Source organism: Staurois parvus, unplaced genomic scaffold, assembly GCF_062004578.1.
Source record: "Staurois parvus isolate SC_StPar_1 unplaced genomic scaffold, SC_StPar_1.0 ptg000538l, whole genome shotgun sequence".
Classification (NCBI taxonomy): Eukaryota; Metazoa; Chordata; class Amphibia; order Anura; family Ranidae; genus Staurois; species Staurois parvus.
Window position 1 is genome coordinate 4,960,071 of NW_028318334.1, and position 20,424 is coordinate 4,980,494.

The 20,424-nt window shown below is 41.4% G+C and overlaps 1 protein-coding gene across 1 annotated transcript in view; it reads right to left on the reverse strand.

Annotated features, from left to right (window-relative positions):
- Positions 1–20,424, reverse strand: part of UQCC1 (ubiquinol-cytochrome c reductase complex assembly factor 1) — a 210,568-nt gene that overhangs the window by 128,073 nt on the left and 62,071 nt on the right. Inside the window, exons 4-5 of the mRNA XM_089690642.1 lie at positions 11,770–11,877; positions 5,349–5,421 (exon numbers count right to left, since the gene is read on the reverse strand). Of these exons, the coding sequence (XP_089546768.1) occupies positions 5,349–5,421; positions 11,770–11,877 (181 nt within the window). The remainder of the gene's footprint in view (positions 1–5,348; positions 5,422–11,769; positions 11,878–20,424) is intronic.

Genomic DNA, 20,424 nt, shown 5'->3' on the forward strand with positions numbered 1-20,424 from the left:
GTTTCTATTTAGTTTCTTTCCCTGAGCTAAAAAACAAAGTTTCCTTTAGCTCCGGGGAAAGTGACAGCTCATTCTCTGAGCTGTAGTGAAGAATAAAAAATCCGGCAATTGCATTTAAAAAACTGGCACTGACATATAGTGACAGCCAGTGAGGGAGCCTCTCTGTATACACTGCTCCTCTTCTGCCCCCTCCTCTTCTGGGCTCTGAGGAAGAGGTTGAGTCCTCGAAACGCGTTAGCCTGTTGGAAGTGCAGGGTTCCATTTATATATGCAGTGTGGATTGGACACCACTGTTTAGTGTGATGTGCCTTTGTCCTGTATTTCAATTGTGAGTACGATGCTTACTCTTTTTCCTTTTATTAAATATTTTTTATGATAATGCACTAGGCTGGTGTGCCCTCTGTTTGTTTTCTTTTTATACCCTCAAATTAAACCTGTGAGTGTGTACTTTCAGCCCATATCCATTATATAACTATAGCTTGAATATGTTTGGTAAATACCTGTAAAAAACTAAAATTGTGCCTGTGTCCAAATATATATGGACCTAAGTGTGTGATATATATATATATATATATATATATAGATAGATAGATAGATATATACACACACTCTCAGTATATATCAGTAGATATGCACATACTGTATATACAAACTGTATATATACTGAAGAATTTAGGTTGGTCATTAACATTTTAATGAAAAGGAGCTTCACATAAGATAAATACTAACATACAAAATAAGGTTAACACACTGTGGTAAATTGAGCTTTACCCCTACGTTCTCTTGCCAGTCCTGGAAGCTTATTCTCAGCCTCATGTTGCAGGTGGGCTCTGTGCTAAATTAAGTAAGGGCCAAGAGTACCCCCAGGGCCCATACACACCATTGGATCACACTACCTGCCAGTAAGCTGTTAGTTTCGGTGCTAGAAACCTAGAGTTTTTTTTTTTGTTTTCTTATTGAGCAGTTTTGGTGGCAAAAACATGGAAAATTAATTACCGCTCAAAAGTGTCCTTGACATCTAACCTATTCCTCAACCTATCCCCAACACTTAACCCTCACTCAAGCCTTAATACCCAACCCCAAACATTAACCCTTAAAGTGGAACTCAAGCCTCATCTGTTTCTGTCATATCTGCTTCTACCTGTGATGCTTGGTGGAAAACTGTGTTGCTCTGTAATCTTCTTACCCTCCTTTTCCCACTATGTGCCTCTGAATTTACACTGAAGGGAACTGCAGTAGGCAAACTTCCAATCTGCAAGATGATCAGTCTTCCACAAGACCCGCTGACTTCACAACTTTCATAGTGCCGGTTTCTTTCGGAGCCGATTCACAAATGTGTGCGGTGCAGATTGAGGCTCAGGTTTCACAGCTAATTGACACAGTAGTTGTTCAGCGGTTCATGTCAGGTTTACATCAGGTTCAGGACAAGATTAGATCAGGATTTTATCCTGTTCACACATATGCGGTTCCCATAGAAGTCAATAGCCTGCAATCTGAACCTGAAGTCATTGCTCAGAAATTGTACATGACTCTTTTTCAAACCACACTGAATCTGCACTACCAGTGCACTAGACATATGTGACAGGCACCATAGAAAGCAATGTTATTTTGCATGTCATGCGGATTGGATGCGGTTCAAATCGCATACAGTCCGCATATATGTGAACCGACATTCCATTATTAAGGTAGTAAACTTGAAAATGTCAGTTAAATGTTATAAGAGAGAAGAAAGCTGTACAGTATTGGGGGGGTTGAAGTATAAAAATATAGATTACTGCATACTGGTGTTCTACTTTAACCCTAACACTTAGCCCTTTAAATAAACCCTTGACAAAATCTTAACACTTAATCTTCAGTTACCACTTAACCCTCCCAAATGGAGACACAGGCAGCAATAAAAGAAAACCTGACAGGTGTCCTAATCCCTCTTCACTCTATCCAAAACCAAAAAAGAAAAAAAACAAAAGTTTTGCCATTGAACGTTAGGTTAAGAATTTACATTGAAATAATTAATCCTTAAAGGAGAATTCCAGGCATGGTATATTTTTACATAAAGAAACAAAATGGCAGTTGACTAGTGCAAAACTGCCTGAAAGATGGTTAATTATATCCTATGCGGAGTAATATATCATTATAGGAGTGAATGCAATTGTGTATTTATTGGATCACATGGATCATAAAAAAGGAAGACATCGACACGGTGAACATGTTGCAATCATATTAAAATCAAAGAATTAAAATAAAGAACTGATGGCTGTATGGGCAAAAATAATCGATGTGAGGCAATGGAAATCCTTCTGTATTCATCTGATGTAAAGTTCCAAACTGTATGATCTAGTAAATACGGTTTCTTCTTTAGCTGTTCCTACATGTCATCACTACATTGAAATCCAAAATTCCATAGAAAAACATATGATTGAGAAAGAACATTAACCCCTTCACGCCGGATCGTCCCGGCGTGAAGAGGAGTTCCTGCGCCGGGAGGTGGGTGGGCCGGGGTGTGGCTTAGTGTCATGTGGCCGGTCATATGATCGGGAAAGGTCCGAAAGAGAGTGGACCGGGACCTTTCTGTGAGTACCTCACGTGTGCTGGGAGCACGTAGGGCGCACGCTCTCAGCACATATGTTTTTTGTTACATGAACACAAATGTGCGGCCGCTCGGCGTCTAGGCACGCATTTGCGTGCGGCCGGCGTGAAGGGGTTAAGGAAATGGCCAAATTCCTCAAATCTATCCCAGAAAGTGTTCTTTTCTCCAAATTATATATTCATCAAATAGCCACGTGGATATTAATATCAAAATAATCTCCAAAATTCTCTAATTAAATCTATTCCTGTCATATTCTTTTTAGTTCAAAAACACTTTGAAATTCAGAGCCAAATGTAAAGCTTCATATAAGACTAGAAAAGAACTAATCAATAAAGTTAACCCAAATAAAATTGATAAATAACAGAATCAACCAGTGAGGTTTATAACTAAATTTGGACAATAATGGAATGAGGGTAAAAAGATCCAAAATTCACATTGGCACTTATTAACCATGAACCCAGGAATAGTGCAAATTGTAGGAGAAAAACCACAAATGGTGGCTAAAAGAACTTCTAATCTAAACAATTTATTGGTTCAATCTGAATTTAAGAAGGTCCCTAGAGAAAATTGGTTAACAAGAATTAATAAAGTGGTAGGTATGCATCCATGAGGCCATTGTCAAGTTTGCCCTTTTGTACATAAAATGGATCAATTCTTCAATACTGATAAATCCCAAATATTCAAAATTAGAAACTTTATTACTTGTTCTAGTAGTAAAGTGATTTATATGATAGAATGCCCATGTACAAAAATCTACATAGGGAAAACTAAAAGACCATTGAGAATAAGAGTTGGAGAACATCTGAGGGACATTAAGAATGATAATAAAAATAGAAATGAAAAGGAGAGAGAGAATCCCCTAGCCCAGCACTTTAAGGATGTACATAAAGGGAAAACGGAAGGTCTGAAAGTAAAGGGAATCTTTCTGTTAAATATCTCTTCAAGAAGAGGTGATTTAGATAAGATACTTTTACAGAAAGGAAAGTATTGAATATATACCATATTTTTCACTCCATAAGACGCACCTAGGTTTTAGAGGCAGAAAACAGGAAAAAAAAAATTCTGAACTAATGGACTGCAGACATAGTACAGGAGATGACCAGAGTCTGCGGACACAGTACAGGGATGACCAGAGACTGCGGACAGTTCAGGGATGACCAGAGACTGCGGACACGGTACAGGAGATGACCATAGACTGCGGACAGTACATGGATGACCAGAGACTGTAGACAGTACAGGAGATGACCAGAGACTGTGGACAGCACAGAAGATGACCAGAGACTGCGGACAGTACAGGGATGACCAGAGACTGCGGACAGTACAGGGATGACCAGAGACTGCGGACAGTACAGGAGATGACCAGAGACTGCGGACAGTACAGGAGATGACCAGAGACTGCGGACAGTACAGGAGATGACCAGAGACTGCGGACAGTGCAGGGGATGACCAAGAGACTGCGGAAAGTACAGGAGATGACCAGAGACTGCGGACAGTGCAGGGGATGACCAAGAGACTGCGGAAAGTACAGGAGATGACCAGAGACTGCGGACAGTGCAGGGGATGACCAAGAGACTGCGGACAGTACAGGGATGACTAGAGACTGCAGACAGTACAGGAGATGACCAGAGACTGCGGACAGCACAGGAGATGACCAGATACTGCGGACAGTACAGGGATGACCAGTGACTGCGGACAGTACAGGAGATGACCAGAGACTGCGGACAGTACAGGAGATGACCAGAGACTGCGGACAGTACAGGAGATGACCAGAGACTGCGGACAGTACAGGAGATGACCAGAGACTGCGGACAGTACAGGAGATGACCAGAGACTGCGGACAGTACAGGAGATGACCAGAGACTGTGGACAGTACAGGAGATGACTGCTGACCTTTGGGGAGGGGGGGAGCGGGTACCTGAATTTGACAGGTACCCGCTCTTACTTCCGCGGAGTTGTTCTTTGATCTTACCTGTTCCTCTATCCAGCCGCGCGCTGTCTACCCAGCTTCTGTAGTGTGGGCGCTCGGCGGACAGCCGGATGCCCAGTGCGCATGAGCGAGAAGCGCTGCACTTTGTGATTGGTCCGGCGGCTTCTGGGATCTCTCATGTGTCCCAGGTACCGCCTTACCATTCACAAAGAGCACCGCTTCTTGCGCATGCGCACTTGGGACCCGGCTGTCACGCACACTACAGAAGCCGGGAAGACAGCGTGCCGCTGGATAGAGGAACAGGTAAGGTCCCACTGCATAGCTGAGCGGCTGGCCCGGTATTCTGACATGGCGGCGGTAGAAATACCGGACCGGCCGCTCCATATTCGCTCCATAAGACGCACTGACATTTTCCCCCCTTTTTTGGGGGGAAAAAAGTGCGTCTTATGGAGCGAAAAATATGGTACTTTATTGCCACATGGACTAAATACTGTGAACTATTATTATATTTCCCATACTATTATGATGGTGGAATGTGAATTTTTTGGTAATTAATGGTGTCTCTATTTTTCCTATTTAACTGTGAAAAATTTGGAAACTCAAACCTGATTAAACATAACTTCAGTTTGTTCAGTTAAGCTTTGTCAATAAAACCAGGAAGCTGATTGGTTTCTGTGCAGAGCTGCACCAGATGTTGCACTCTCCTGTTTTAGTAAATGACCCTCTTTTGTTTGTCACAAAAATAGGATGACTGTTCACTCAACAGAAGATCAAAGCAATCTGATGGCCATTACCCCTTCTGAACAAAGGCAATAAAAACAAAGATATACTCACTTTCAAAAAACTCATCATAATCTATTCTTTCTACACAGCAGGTATACATGCGTAGGGCAGCGATTTTAATTTTCTGTAAGAATAAACACATGATGTAATAACCTGTTCATTTTGTTCAAAAAAAAAAATTAACATTCAAAAAATAAAGAGAAAATAACATTTTGAAAGTACATGCAGTAATGAACAAAATCAATTACAATAAAGCTTAAAACGTGTCTAAACCCAAAAACAAAAATGTAAGATCACAGCTTACTAGTCCATCCCAACTTTAAAGTTGTACTTTAGTCATAAAATGAAGTCTTGCTAGATCACTTCAGGCTGACCCCTTTTGCAGGTATAGCTATGTACAACATTAAAAATAAGTGCCTATACAATTTAAAATCCAGCAATACACTGTCTCACCCAGCTCTGCATATGCTCAGTTCTCTATTTTTGGGCACTATGCTGAATTTGTAGGACAATCTGCTAACAGCCTAAAGATTTATTTTTGCTCAGAACTCTGGGCTTCAGCAAAATGGCCACCTCCAGCAAGAAGAAACAAGAACAATGCTGGAGGCAATTTATAGCACACATTCATTTTGGTAGAATAATTATTAATGTAGAATGTATGCTTCTTGTTAAAGAACATTATTTTTTATCTAGTTGATATGGGTAAAGTTCAGCTTTAAGGACTAAGGCAGTGGTGGCTGCATTAGTATACTTATTCCAGGCTTTCTTCATTTTTATCTACTGATCCTACAAGTAACTCCTCTTATTCCTAGGGTGATAAGGTTCACGTACTGCACTGTAGCATTGTCACCAAAATCTGATTTCCTGAAATTAACCTACAAACATCTCCCTCCTCTCCTCCATTTATCTAAATTTTATAACATTGTTTGAGACTTCAGTTCAGTGTTCAGGAAATCACACGATTTTTGCATGATCAAAAGGAGCTGATCCTGCAAAAATCTGGATATAACAGGGCAGGGTTAGAGCCTTTGTCAGTTTTATTTGCTGTCTATGTCCCCTTTGTGGTGATATCCCTATCACTTCCTGTCAGAACAGGAAAGAAGAGTAACTCTCTCAGAAGAAATCACAGACAAGAGCGAAAACCTGGCATAAATGTTAACTCTTCCCCAATGCTATCAAAAACTAATAAAATATTTAGGCTTTAAGATCTTTACCAGGAAATCAATGGATACTTTAACTACTTCCCACCAGACCTATAGTCAAATTACAGCAGAGCTCATTTGACATCATTTGGCTTTGCTGCGGGGCGATCTGTCACCCTCTGTGTCAAAAGGACCTAAGGGATGACAGATCGTTATACCGGGCTGGTCCCAGTACTATGTGACTGCTGTAACTAATTACAAGACATTTGTACACAATGAATGGCATTCATTCATAGCCATTCTTTGCGTACTTTTGTGATGATCAGACAGGGGGTATAGTCACAGACAGGCATTGTGCTGCGCGAGTACATTTTTTGCTGGAGTGCGAAGCAGCAGTTGAACACAGCAGTTTAACTAAAGCAGGATTACTCAAGCAGCAAGCAGCTACAAGAAAGTTGTTCCAACTCTCTTCCACTCTGGACTGACTGCAAGCAAAACACCTTGGAAAACATTTCCTACAAGTCTGATTCCCACTCTATATATACACCTTTTAGTATGCCCCCTCTATTCCTCATGTTCTTATTCATATCCTTTGTTCTCCAATTTCTTTACCCCTCTGCTCAACCCCAAAGCTTATACATATCACCCTCACTTCTACCATCTCCCTACTACTACTCTCATCACCTCCAGGAAAGGAAGGCATATGCACTCATTTACATCCCACTCCCATCTTACTTTCCCCACCCTCCTTCTCCTAACCTCTGGCGATATCTCTACGAACCCTGGTCATCCAGTATCTCATCCCCACACCAGGCACCCTCCGTCCTCCAGGAATAGATGCAATCCCCTCAATTTAATCTCAATCCCCCTGCTCCTAAAAACCACCCTCCCTTTTTCATGTGCGCTCTGGAATGCCTGCTCTGCCTGTAATAAGCTCACCTCTGTCCATGACCTTTTTGTCTCCCACTCCCTTAACCTACTAGCAATTACAGAAACCTGGCTTCAAGCATTGGATTCCACTTCTCCCGCAGCACTTTCCTATGGAGGCCTCCACTGGGCCCACTCACCCAGACCCAATAGCTGGAAAGGAGGTAGAGCTTGTTTGCTTCTATCCCCGCTGAGCACCTTTCAAGTCCTCCCTACCCCCCCCCTTCTCTTTTGAGACTCACTATATTTGGCTCTTTTCTCCCATTTCTCTGAGGATTTCAGTGATCTATCGGCCTCCTGGACTGGACCTGCACTTTCTTGATGACTTCTTTGTTTGACTACCCTACTTTCGCTCCTCTGAAATACCCTTTATCATTCTTGGTGATTTTAACATCTCCATTAATGTTAACAACCCAGCTACAGCCCAACTCTTCAACCTAACCTCATCTTTTGCCTTAACACAATGGACACAGTCCTCCACTCACTCTGATGGGAATACATTAAACCTGGTTTTCTCCCACCTTTACACTCCCTACAACCTCACAAACACCCCCTTTCCTCTCTCTGATCCCAATCTCATCACCTTCACAGTGTCCTTGTGTTCAAACACCTATCCCTCTAAGCAGCAAACAATTACTCGCAGAAACCTTCACAACTTCAACCCTTCTCTTTTCTACTCTGCAACTGACCACATCTATGACAGAATCTCTCCCCTGTCCTGCCCTGACCTGGCTACTGCTGTCTACAACAGTTCGCTTTCATCCACACTAGACTCATTTGCTCCGCTAACTACACGAAGTACAAGACCCCAACCATTACAACCTTGGCAGACTGACGACACCAGAAATCTTAAGGGACATAGTCATGCACTGGAGCAACTGTGGCATAAAATCAAATCCCAGCAAGCATTCACCCTATATAAATCTGCTTTCTTTAAATACAGTTCCTTCCTTCATGCTGTCAAACAAGCCTACTTTGTCACTCTTATTAATACCTTGTCATCCAGTCCTCATCATTTCTTCTCTACTTTTAACTCTACTTTCTCCACCTCCACCCAGTAACTCACTAACTGCTTACGAGATTGCCAATCATTTCAAAAACAAGATTGATGCAATTCATGAGAGCATCTCCACTGCACATCTATCCCACTTAGCATACCTTATACTAAACCTTCCTCAACACTTTCCTCTTTTGACCTTGCTACTACCCAGGAGGTCACTAAAGTTTTCTCAGAAGCCTGTCTCACCACCTGCCCCCTGAATCCAGTTCCCTCACTACTACGGTCACCCTCTGCTATCCTATGCTCCCTCACTCACATCTTCAATCTCTCCCTGGCACTTTCCCCTCCCCTCTAAAGCATGCACAGATCACTCCCATACTTAAAAAGCCTTCACTAGACCCCACCAATCTGAACAACTTAAGACCCATCTCTCTGCTCCCGTTTGCCTCTAAACTCTTAGAACGCTTAGTCTACAATCGCCTGAGCTCCTACCTCACTGACAAAAACCTTCTTCACCCATTACAGTCTGGCTTTTGCTCACTTCACTCCATTGAAACCGCCCTACTAACACTCAATAATAGTTTACTAACTGCTAAAATCAATGCCCACTACTCCGTACTCTTACTACTTGACCATCCCCTCCTCAGAAAACTCCACTCTCTTGGCCTCCGAGACTCTGCTCTCTCCTGGCTCTCCTCCTACCTCTTCACTTCCTCTTTCTGTAGGGGTCACTCAAGGTTCTCCAAGGGGCTGTTGAGTGCTGTGGTAGTTCATTCTCTCTTCCTGTCCATGTATATCTGCCTGCCTGTGTGATGTACAAGTGGAGAGATACACTGACAAGTCTGCAAAAGTCATGCAAGGCACCCGCGATCAGCAGATTTTTTTCTTCTTTCTAGGCTCCAAGTAAAAAGTAAGCAGGTACCCATAAAATAAAAAGGTGCGCACTATGGTACACCTTGCATGTACTTGTCAGCGTTTAGACTTATGCAAATTTGTACGTGGTCAAAGGAAAGTTCCTCCAAATGGTCTAAAGGTAGCAAAATACACAAGTGTGATTCAATGCACCCAAAATGGCAAACTCCAGACCAAACATTTTCATTAAATCACTTAACCTTTATTTAAAAGGAGTTAAAATGTCAGCATTTAGAGGATGCCAGATGCCACAAAACCACAAAGAACAGATGTCCTACACAGCATACACACTGCATACTTCATTAAGCCATGATACTCTTTTTAAATAAACCTTTTTTTTTCTTGCACCAGGCTTCCATTAAATCATGTGCGTCAACGAGTCTCATCCTACTTTTTGAAATAAAAATAGTCACGTGTACAGGCTTTATAAAATTATTTTCTTTTCATTATTTATATAAAAAAATAAAAATGCAAGACCTAATATTGCAGAAGAGGGGAGCTTGTTTGTCCTCTGTAAGACCTCATGCACATTGATGGTTCGGGGCTTAAAATATCTCTAGTGTAAAATCCTAGTGTTTTTCCTTGCCTCGGGAGCTGCAAGCGGCATGTAGAGCTGGCCACAGACGTGAATGACCATCTGCAGCCATACTTTGATATATATGTCGAAGCTTCTGTGCATTGGTGTAAACCTACGCATATGACCTATACCCCGAATGTGGAAATTCTGTGTTCAGGAAAAACGTCATATGAGTATGTGTGTTTACACCCATGCACAAAAGCATTGTTGTATACCCAAGTACAGCCTGTTACAGCCATTCACTTCTGTGGCCAGACCTGCCTGCCACCTGCGGCTCCCTGTGCAAGAAAAAACTCCAGGATATTAAGTTAGAGCATAATGTAAGCCTCAAACTCTCCATGTGCATTAGATATAAGGGCTAGTTCACACTAGATGCAGTTCAGTGCACTTTTTTTTCTGCATCAATAATGCATGCACAGTGTTTTCCATGTTTTGCAATGGCCCTAGTTCACACTAGTGCAGTCAGTTCCAGTCAGTTTCCGGTGCAGAAAAATAAAGTAGAACATGCTGCATTTTTTCTGCACAGAACTGTACTGGAACATAGCAAATTGCATCAAAACTGCACCAGAACTGCATGTGCTGTGAACTGTAAGCAAAAGCGTATCCGGAGTGAATTTTTGTAGTGTGAATTGGCCCTAAATGTTTATTCAGTAGAAAGTGACAATGCACATTAAAACTGGCCAATTCATATAATCCATGAATCTGGAAGCCAGCAGATTACAGGATTGAGTTCTGAACTAGAGTGACAGCAGGGAATATCCTATTTATTTAGCATTCATCTCACTGATTAGTTCAAAATTTTATTTGACTATTAAGTCCTTTGTAAGGCAAGACATTTGGAAGAGGCTTTGTACTTCCATCTAGATCAGTAATGCAATATTTCTGGTCTAAATTATTTTTATCTGCAAAAAATCTCTCTAAATTGGAACTGGGAGGTATGACGCACAAACCTTGTCTGTTTGCGGATGATGCCCTTCCTTTTACCACTAACCCCATTTTTCACACTTCGCAACTTTAAGGACACCCTCCACAAACATACCCAACTCTTCGGTCTCATAAGATTTCCTTACTTCAACAAAACTTTGATTGGTCCTCCAGGAACACCTATACCAGGGTATTCAGCTTATGAGTTCTTATGACACAGTATACACAGCAAACTACCCTGCTATGCTGTCTGAATCAAAAGCCCTCATGAGTGCCTTGGCCAAATTAAACATTTTGTGGTGTTGCAGGATAACATTTTACCCAACATACTTTACCTGTTTTGAGTTTTCCAAGTACATTCCCCCACATTTTTCTACAGATCTTTACATTCTCAGGTTAAACCATTCATCTGGTACAACCACAAACCTTGAATCCCAGCACACATCATGGTCCTCCATAACCTTCAAGATGGATTGTGGTGTACAGTTTTTATGAATACTATCTGGTGGCTCAAGTGAGCCAATTTACTAAATAGCAAGCCTCAATAGAAATTCCCTTTTGGCTTAGTATAGAAGCTATATATTGACCCTCTCAAAATAAACATTCTTTGGCCAATTTAAAAAGACAGACCCAAAATATATTACCCAATTATACCAAATTCTTTGAAATTACAGGATTCAGGATGTCTAATCTCCTCTAATATACCCCTACTGTTATACCTTGATGACCAGGTAATTTCTCTTGGCCTTGAATCTCTGTTTTGTTTTGGGCCCATGTATACTGATGAGGTAATCAGTTTTATGAGTGTAAGTATGACTAGAAAAGGGAAAAGACTACAAAATACTAAATGTAACAGACTGATGTGAACTAGATACTGTTAGGCCTTGTGAAGGTGGCAGCACTGTGAAAATAAATAAAATGAGCAACATGTAAAATACAAAGTGTTAGCTAAACCATTATGATTCCATATAACCAAAAATGTTGTCTTACCCATTTGCTGTACTTCAGTGGTCCAGTGAATCCCATTGCCGTAATGATTTTTGTAAAAGTGCCAACCTCTTCCTCTGATGGGTGAAGTTCATCTTTTGTCGCACTGCTCTAAATCAGAGAAAAACTTAACTGAAAATGACAAGTCTTATGTGCATTTCAGGCAAAAAAGCAACAGTCAGTATATCTCTGTAACCAGGGTCCCCATTAGAAGTCATGGTTCCCCACTTCCCAACAGGCCACTCCTCTATACAACCAGTGACCTCGTCAGCCAATCAGGAGGAGGACAGAAGGTGACCCCAATACATGCTGAGACCTACTGTTAGAGTTGGAGTGACCTGGAAAGTGGTCTGGCACTGGAAAGATGAGTATGGCCAGTAAGTTAGGTAGATGTGTGGCAGGAGGAGCAGCCTGCTTCAAAGTTGACCCTAATACAGGAGGGCTGCCTGTATCCCCTTACAGTTAGCCCTGACGGTAATACATGCACATTTCCCATGTTTCATCCCCTTAAAAATGCTGCAAGTACAGAAAAATACCTGTATATCAAACAGAAATCCAATTTACTCCTAACTTCCTGTTGGAGCAGGCACACAGTGATTCTGCTGCACTGGAATTCTAATAATCGTCAGCCTTGCTCCTTGGACTACAGAACTCCGCCCCTCTCTGTCCCATTTTACACTGAAAAAAATAAATACTTTTACATCTAAATAATGCTGTTGCCTGATTAATACAAGAGTCCTGGCTAATGCAGTTAGGTTCATATATATTTGGACATAGGCACAATTTTCATACTTTTGGCTCTGTATGCCACCAGAATAAATTAAAACAAAAAAAAAAATGAATTTGAAGTGCAGACTTTCAGCTTTAATTCAAGGGGTTGAACATAAATATCAAGTACAAATTTTAGGAACTGCAACCATTTTTATACACAATCCCTCCATTTTCAGGGCTCAAATATGATTGGACAAATGTATATAGTCATGAACAAAATATGAATTTTTAATATTTTGTTGAGAATCCTTTACTGGCAATGACTGCCTGAAGTCTGGGACCCATGAACATTACCAAAGACTGGGTTTCCTCCTTTCAGATGCTTTGCTAGGCAATACTAACTGCAGCTGTCTTCAGTTGTTCTTTGTTTGTGAGTCTTTCTGCCTTTAGTTTTGCCTTCAGCAAGTGAAATGCATGCTCAGTTGGGTTGAGATCAGGTGACTGATTCGGCCATTGCAGAATATGCCACTTCTTTTCCTTAAAAAGCTCCTGGGTTGCTTTTGCAGTGTGTTTTGGATCATTGTCCATCTTTACTGTAAAGCGCCGTCCAATTAACTTTGTGCATTTGGCTGAATCTGGGCTGACAGTATATCTCTAAACACTGCAGAATTCATCTGGCTGCTTCTGTCTTCTGTCACATCATCAATAAACACCAATGACCCAGTGCCACTGGAAGCCATGCATTCCCATGCCATCACACTGCCTCCACCACATTTTACATGACGACGTGTGCTTTGGATCTTGAGCTGTTCCAAGCCTTCTCCACACTTTTTTCTTCCCCTCATTCTGGTACAGATTAATCTTAGTTTCATCCGTCCAAAGAACGCTTTTCCAGAACTGGTCTGGCTTTTTTTAGATGTTTTTTTGGCAAAGTCTACTCTAGCTTTTCTATTCTTCAGCCTTATGAATGGTTTGCAATTTGTGGTGAACCCTCTGTGTTTGCTCTTGTGAAGTCTTTATTTGATTGTAGACTTTGACAATGATACACCCACCTTCTGGAGAGTGTCCTTCACTTGTCTGGATGTTGGGAATGGGTTTTTAGTTACCATATAAAGGATCCTGCAATCAATCATCCACCACTGTTGTCTTCCGTGGACGTCCATGTCTTTTTATGTTGCCGAACTCACCAATGCATTCTTTTTTCCTCAGAATATACCAAACTGTTGATTTGGCAACTCGTAATGTTGCTGCCATATCTATGATGGATTTGTTTTGCTTTTGAAGCCTTACAGTGGCCTCTTTCACTTGCATGGACGGACTTTATAGGCACTACAACGATAGATAAAAGTATTGCTTTACTGAACATACATAGACATACAATAATACACACAATTAGTAAAATCTGCTGCAGAGAATGCACTCCTGCAGCGTATATTTAGTACAGATACATGTAGTATTAGTATGTTACACAATGAAGATGTACCGTGCTTCAGTAAAGATTTGAAAAAAGATACTCTGGTATTAACCTCCCTGGCAGGAGCTCGGGGTAAAGTTTCAGCACCACAAGCTCCGGGATCCCTTCTGTGCTTACCTTGTCCTGCGCTCCCGCGATGCCCCCCTGCTGCGTCCCCGGCCTTGTCCTCCGGCCGATGTCGGCATCTGTCTTCTGGGTTCCGTTCCCTGCGACGTCAGGACGTACGGGGACGGAACATTTAAAAATGTCAAAAAGTGACACTCACTAAATACACTAAAATCACATAGTAAAACATTACTGCATCAAACCATTTCACATACATTTTGTCCCGAGTGCATTGTCCTGTGCCCTGCCTGCATTTTTAGTGTTCTTTCTGCCTTGAAACTGAGAACAGCGATAGTAAATTAGAACCACTTGCAGAATTGAGTGATGATTCGTGGGGAAATGTGTCATCAGACACTAAAAATGATTTTGCGACTTTGCTCAGTGATGTGCGAACTTGGCGCTCTATTTCAAATTTCAGTGTTTTTGGTTTGATTATATTATTGAATTAAATTTATTACTGTTATATTATTATTTTTTATGATTATTAAATTATAATTTATGTATTCGTGTTTCAAATTTTAACATACCCGGGATGTTTACAAGACTCTTGTTCGGACAAATTTCAGTGAGTTATTCCTAACAATTACAGGCCTACAATAAAAAACCCGACATATTTCCATGCAAAAAAAATTTACCGCTTTGAGCACAGAAATAATGACATAATCAGACCGCCAGGAAGGCTACTAGATGTAATAACTTGACATGTTTTGCGATAATAACACTTCTTCAGGAGTTGTGAAAGGATTTCTACATAAAAGAACATAGGTTGGTAAACAACATTCTACATTGACAAATATCTGCATTTGAAATTAGTTGATCAGATTGTCGCACCTTGAAACTACAAACAAGGGCTATGAAGGGGCGGCATTCAACCTACCCATGAGGGTCCCGTCATTGAGGGGATCCCAACAGACCAAGTGACATGTTCCCCAAAGTTGCCTGATGTATAAGAAATGTACAGCTGTTAGGAAAACAACATAATAGGGGCCTCCTAGGTGGTAAATAAAGCTATGGTTGTGAGTATTTGGCCTCCTCACTGATAGGGCTACGATAACATCACCAATTCTGGTCCAAATAGGACACATGCAAGAAAGCTTTATTTACCACCTAGGAGGCCCCTATTATTCTGTTTTCCTAACAGCTGTATATTTCTCAGTTATTACAATCTTTGTGAATTTGTAAATCCAAGAAAGTAATAGTACCTGAGGCTTCATTAGAAAAAATATCCCGTCCCCCACCCCCAGGTACAGATTGGCGTAGGCCGGGGCACAACAAGTGCCCATGGCCATGCCCTGTACCTGGAGGTAGTGGGACCCCTTGAACAGAAACCAATTGTGTGTCAAAATAAAAAAAACAAAAGTTTTAGTAGGAGCTCATTGAATTTGAATTTTGTGTCCTCTGCAGGGACCTCTTCACACATTATACCAGCTTATTGCTAGTCTTTCTTTCATGTGTCCTATTTGGACTAGAATTGGTGATGTTATTGTAGCCCTATTAGTGAGGAGGTTGGTCCAATATTCACAACCATAGCTTTATTTACCACCCAGTAGGCCCCTATTATGTTGTTTTCTTCCCCTATTATGTATATTTCTTCATGTGACTTTGGGGAGCATGTTGCTTGCCCCTTTGGTCTGTTGGGATCCCCTCAGTGACTGGCCCCGCATGGGTAGGCCAGATGCTGCCCCTTCCTAGCCCTCGTGCAGATGTCTGTAGTTTCAAATCTGTTCAACTAATTTCTAATGAGGATATTTGTAGAATGTTGTTTACCAAACTATGTTCTTTTATGTAGAAATCCTTTCACTGAAGAAGCAATATTATCGCGAAACATGTTGAGTTATTACATTAATACCAGAGTATCTTTTTTCAAATCTTTACCGAGACACGGTACATCTTCATTGTGTAACATACTAATACTACATGTATCTGTACTGAATATACGCTGCAGGAGTACATTCTGTGCAGCAGATTTTACTAATTGTATGTATTGTATTGTATGTCGATGTATGTTCAATAAAGCAATGCTTTTATCTATCATTGTTGTAGTGCCTATAAAGTCCACCAAGAGGTCTCTCTCCCTTTTTCCAAACAGTTTGAATAGGCCGTGGCACTTGGGAGCACTGTATATATCCCCACAGGAACCACCCTGTGTTGGGTATCTTATTTCCACTCACTTGCATGGACAGCTCCTTTGAATGCATGATGAAGGTTCACAGCAATAGGTTCCAAATGCAAATACTTAGAATCAACTCCAGACCTTTTATCTGCTTAATTGATGAAGAAATAACAAAAGAGTAGTCCACACCTGGCAATGAAACAGCTTTTGCATCAATTGTCCAATTACTTTTGGTCCCTTGAAAAGGGGGGGGGGTACTCTAAAGAGCTGTAATTCCTAAACCCTTCCTCCAATTTGGATGTACATACCCTCAAATTAAACCTGAGAGTGTGCACTTTCAGCGCTGACCCATTATATAACTATAGCTTGAATACGTTTTGGTAAATACCTGATAAAAACTAAAATTGTGCCCATGTCCAAATATATATGGACCTAACTGCATTTTAACCAAATTCTGCTAATCCCACTCTCATGAACTCTCATAAAAAGACCAAATGTGATATGTTCCAGGTAGATCCACCAACAATTTAACCGATCTCCAATTTCCCCATTTCTCTTAGGCCAGCTGTAGATATCCATAAAACCTCTGAACCTAATAAATGGCTCTATGTCACTCTTGTTCTCCAAAAATATGGTTTCAGACATGTCTTTACTGCTTAAAGTGGTTCTAAAGGCTAAAAGTTTTTTTTACCTTCATGCATTCTAATCATAAAAGGTAAAAAATCTTTTTGTTTGCAGCTCCCCCCAGCCCCCCTAATACTTTCCTTAGCCCTAACTCGATCCAGCGATGTGCACAAGAGCAGCGGCTCTCCTGAAAAACTCTGTCCTCATTGGCTGAGAGATAGCAGCGGGAGCCATTGGCTCCTGCTGCTGTGAATCACAGCCTGTGAGGAGGAAGTGGAGGCAGGGCAAGCCACACTCTGTGTGTCTTCTAGACACACAGAGGCCACTGGGAGACATGCATGCATCAGTGCCCCCTAGAGCAAGCTGCTTGCCCTGGGGGCATTCAGAAGGGGGAAGGAGCCAGAAACGCAGACAGGGGACCCGAGAAAAGGAGGATCAGGGCAGCTCTGTGCATTGTATATATGTCATTTGTTATTTAAAAAAATAGGGACCTTTAGTATCAGTAGTTTAAGTAGTTAATCTGTATGCTCTTCCCACCACTTATATTACATAATTTTTGGAGCCTTTTCCTACACAGTGGGGAAAGAGACTAGGTTGACCCCATCTCAACTTTTGCTTGCCCTGGCCATTGAGCCACTTGCAGAAATTAGAAGACAAACTCCATTTAAAGCACAAAACCAAAACAAAAAAATATTTTTTTTTTCAACTCGCTGTAAATTCCTTCTCTCACATTGAACACAGCCTGGTATCATTCTTGGCCATAGGGTTATAGAACCACCTCCAGCAGTAGGCCCTTTGGACCACTGACGCTACATTTTGGACAATCATGAAGGAGGACAGCCCTAACCAGTGGCCAAACCTTCCATCTGTGATAGGCATCTAAGTTAGTCATAATATATGGTAAAGGGGTGCGTGTTGTGTCCGTCAAACTCAGAGAAAATGATTTTACAGAGTAGGAAAAAAATCCAGTTTTTTCTTAGGCTCTTTGAAGGACACAGCCCAGTGTCATTCTTGATTATAGGGACGTCCCAAAGCAATGAGTCATTGAGGTATGGGTAACCAGGAGCAAGCAAGCGCTGGGACATTTTGAGCAACCAATGCCTGCCCTGGACAGGGAGTTTCAGGAACCAGAACCTGGTTTCACTAATTTACCCTGCAAGAATGTGCTACCATCAAGAACTCAGGCACATGCCCCACATCTTCTGCAAAGTGCCCCAGGCTCCTGACGCTGTAATCTCTCACTCTGCAGGAACTGGTATCTCTCCCCACTGGCTGTCAAAGTCAGAGCCAATGGAAGCTGACCTAGGCTCATCCTTTGCTCTGATATGTATTATACACATTAGGAGGAGGAGCCTGGAAGGAAGCATGTGCCCCTGCATTGAGCCGCACTGTATCTGAGGTTTGTAATTTTCATTGAGAATTGAACTGGAAGGACACAATGACCTGGAGTGAGGGAGCTGATAAAGATTTGTGATTGGGGTGGAAGGTTTATGCTGGTAATTGGAGGCATGGATAGGTAAAAGGATTTGTGCTAGAAGGGTACAGAAGATTTGTGCTGGGAGTAAGGGGAATACAGGGACTGGGGGTCTGAGAGATCTGTGCTAGAAAGAGTTATATGAGGAGGGAGGATTAGTGCTAAAATGGGGAAGAGAATTTGTGCTGGGAGAAGAGAGGTGAGAACATTTGTGCTGGGGGAGGGGTTGGAGGGAGAGGACATTTGGGGTGGAAGATTGATGCTAGAAGGGGGAGAGGATTTGTGCTATCGGAATTGGTGGGGGATTGGGGGAGAGGAGGATTTGTATCATAAGGGGGATTTTCAGGGGAGGATTTGTGCTGGGAAGGAAAGAGGATGTGTTGGGAGGGGGAAAGAGGAGCTCTGTGAGGAAGGATGGGGGATTTGTGCTTGGAGAGGTGAGTGTGTTGGATTGTTTTTGGCAAGGAGAAAGGAGAAGGGGGGGGGGCAGGGTGAGTGGGTATCTTAACTGAAAGGGCAAAGTGGGGGAGAGTACTGCTTGTGGGTTTTTTTTTTAACTATGTCCCTTAGGCCTCTTCCACTGTTAACAGTTTTGTCACAACTACTGTTTTCCACTCTGCACCACAATACTCTCCTTGGGGTGTCCAAAGGTGCCTCAGTTTTTTTTTACAATCCAAGCAATGCCCCTGGTGCTGGGGAAAATTGTCCCCTCCTGGCTGCCATTATTTACCCAAACCCACTTTTTGGGTAATGTCTCCCCAAAGTGTCCCTCATTGTTAAATTCTAAAGTTGGAAGGTAGGAAAAAAGATCAGGTAGGAAGTTATGCCACTGCTCAAGGAACCCCTAACAACCTTATGATGAACGCTGGTTGAGAAAGGCTCCTCTAGTGGCTAAATTTACAAATCTCTAAATTTATTTAACACAAAAAAAGACAGAAAAGCTTTTAACGATATAAAAATCAAATAGAGAATCAAATATGTGCTCACTGAAAAGACACTAAACTTTTATGTTTATCATTCAGTTGATAAACAATGACCTATTGCAGAAAGCTGTTCCGAATATTGTAGTTTTACTTTTCAAACAGTTGCCTTAAATATTGCAAAAAAAAAAACAAAAACATAAAAGTTATACATATATTAAATTACATAACATAATGTATATGACTTTGTCTTGCCATCAGCCTCCTATAATGCACAGAAGCACTGTGAGTAAAGTGAGCAGAGTGATGACTTCATCAGTGTGCTGCTACACCTTATTCCACTGGGGTTGTGTTAACTAAGCTGTCTGCCATTGTAGTGAAGGGCAAATACTGGGGAAGGTAAAATGGCTCAAATCATGTATTTGCATCTGTGTATTTAGCTTTCTGGCTGGAGTTCAGCTTTAAAAGTGTTCCACAAATATTTTTATAATGGTGGAGAAAACAAGATAAAAAAGTGTGGTTTTATTCAAGCAGAATATATTTTTCTCTATCACCTAAGGTGACAAAACACTTCAGTTAAGCCCGCAAATGCACCACAGCCTGTTTATTTTATGCACTGGGGTTTTGGAGACCATGACTTCTCTACTGTAGCATGCTATAAAGACTAGAGACAAAATGCTTGGATCAACAACTTTCTTTATATATAGGCACAGGAGAAGAGCAAAAAATAAACTACAAACATTGACATATGCCCTGAAAAAATATTCCAATATCAGTGGTGAACCACTGTGTTTCATTACACAAATTTAAGGGTTGAGTGAAACAAAGATATGCAACCTAATAAGAGATCTTTTTGAGGGGACTCCATTTTAGAGGTTTAGTTTGTGAACTACGGTCAGCTACAAAACATGAGAAAGAGTTGGAACAAATTTTTTGCACTCTTCTTCATCAGTTGAAAGAAAGTACATTCTATGTGTTTAACCTTACTTTAACGGCTCCTAAAATGTAATCAGATGTAGGATGTGATGGTCGAGGGGTTTGGCTGCAAGTGACTGGCTATCAATCAAGGGGGCAGCTAGGGACGTCCACTGGAAAAGAAAAGAGAGGGAGGTGGGACAGCCCTTTAATTGTGGTAAGTGACTTAGATATGGTGATATACTCAGATGGTTTATCAATAGTAAAAAAAAAAAGAAAATTACTTACATCTGTCATGACTGCGGATACCCTGTGGGATAGA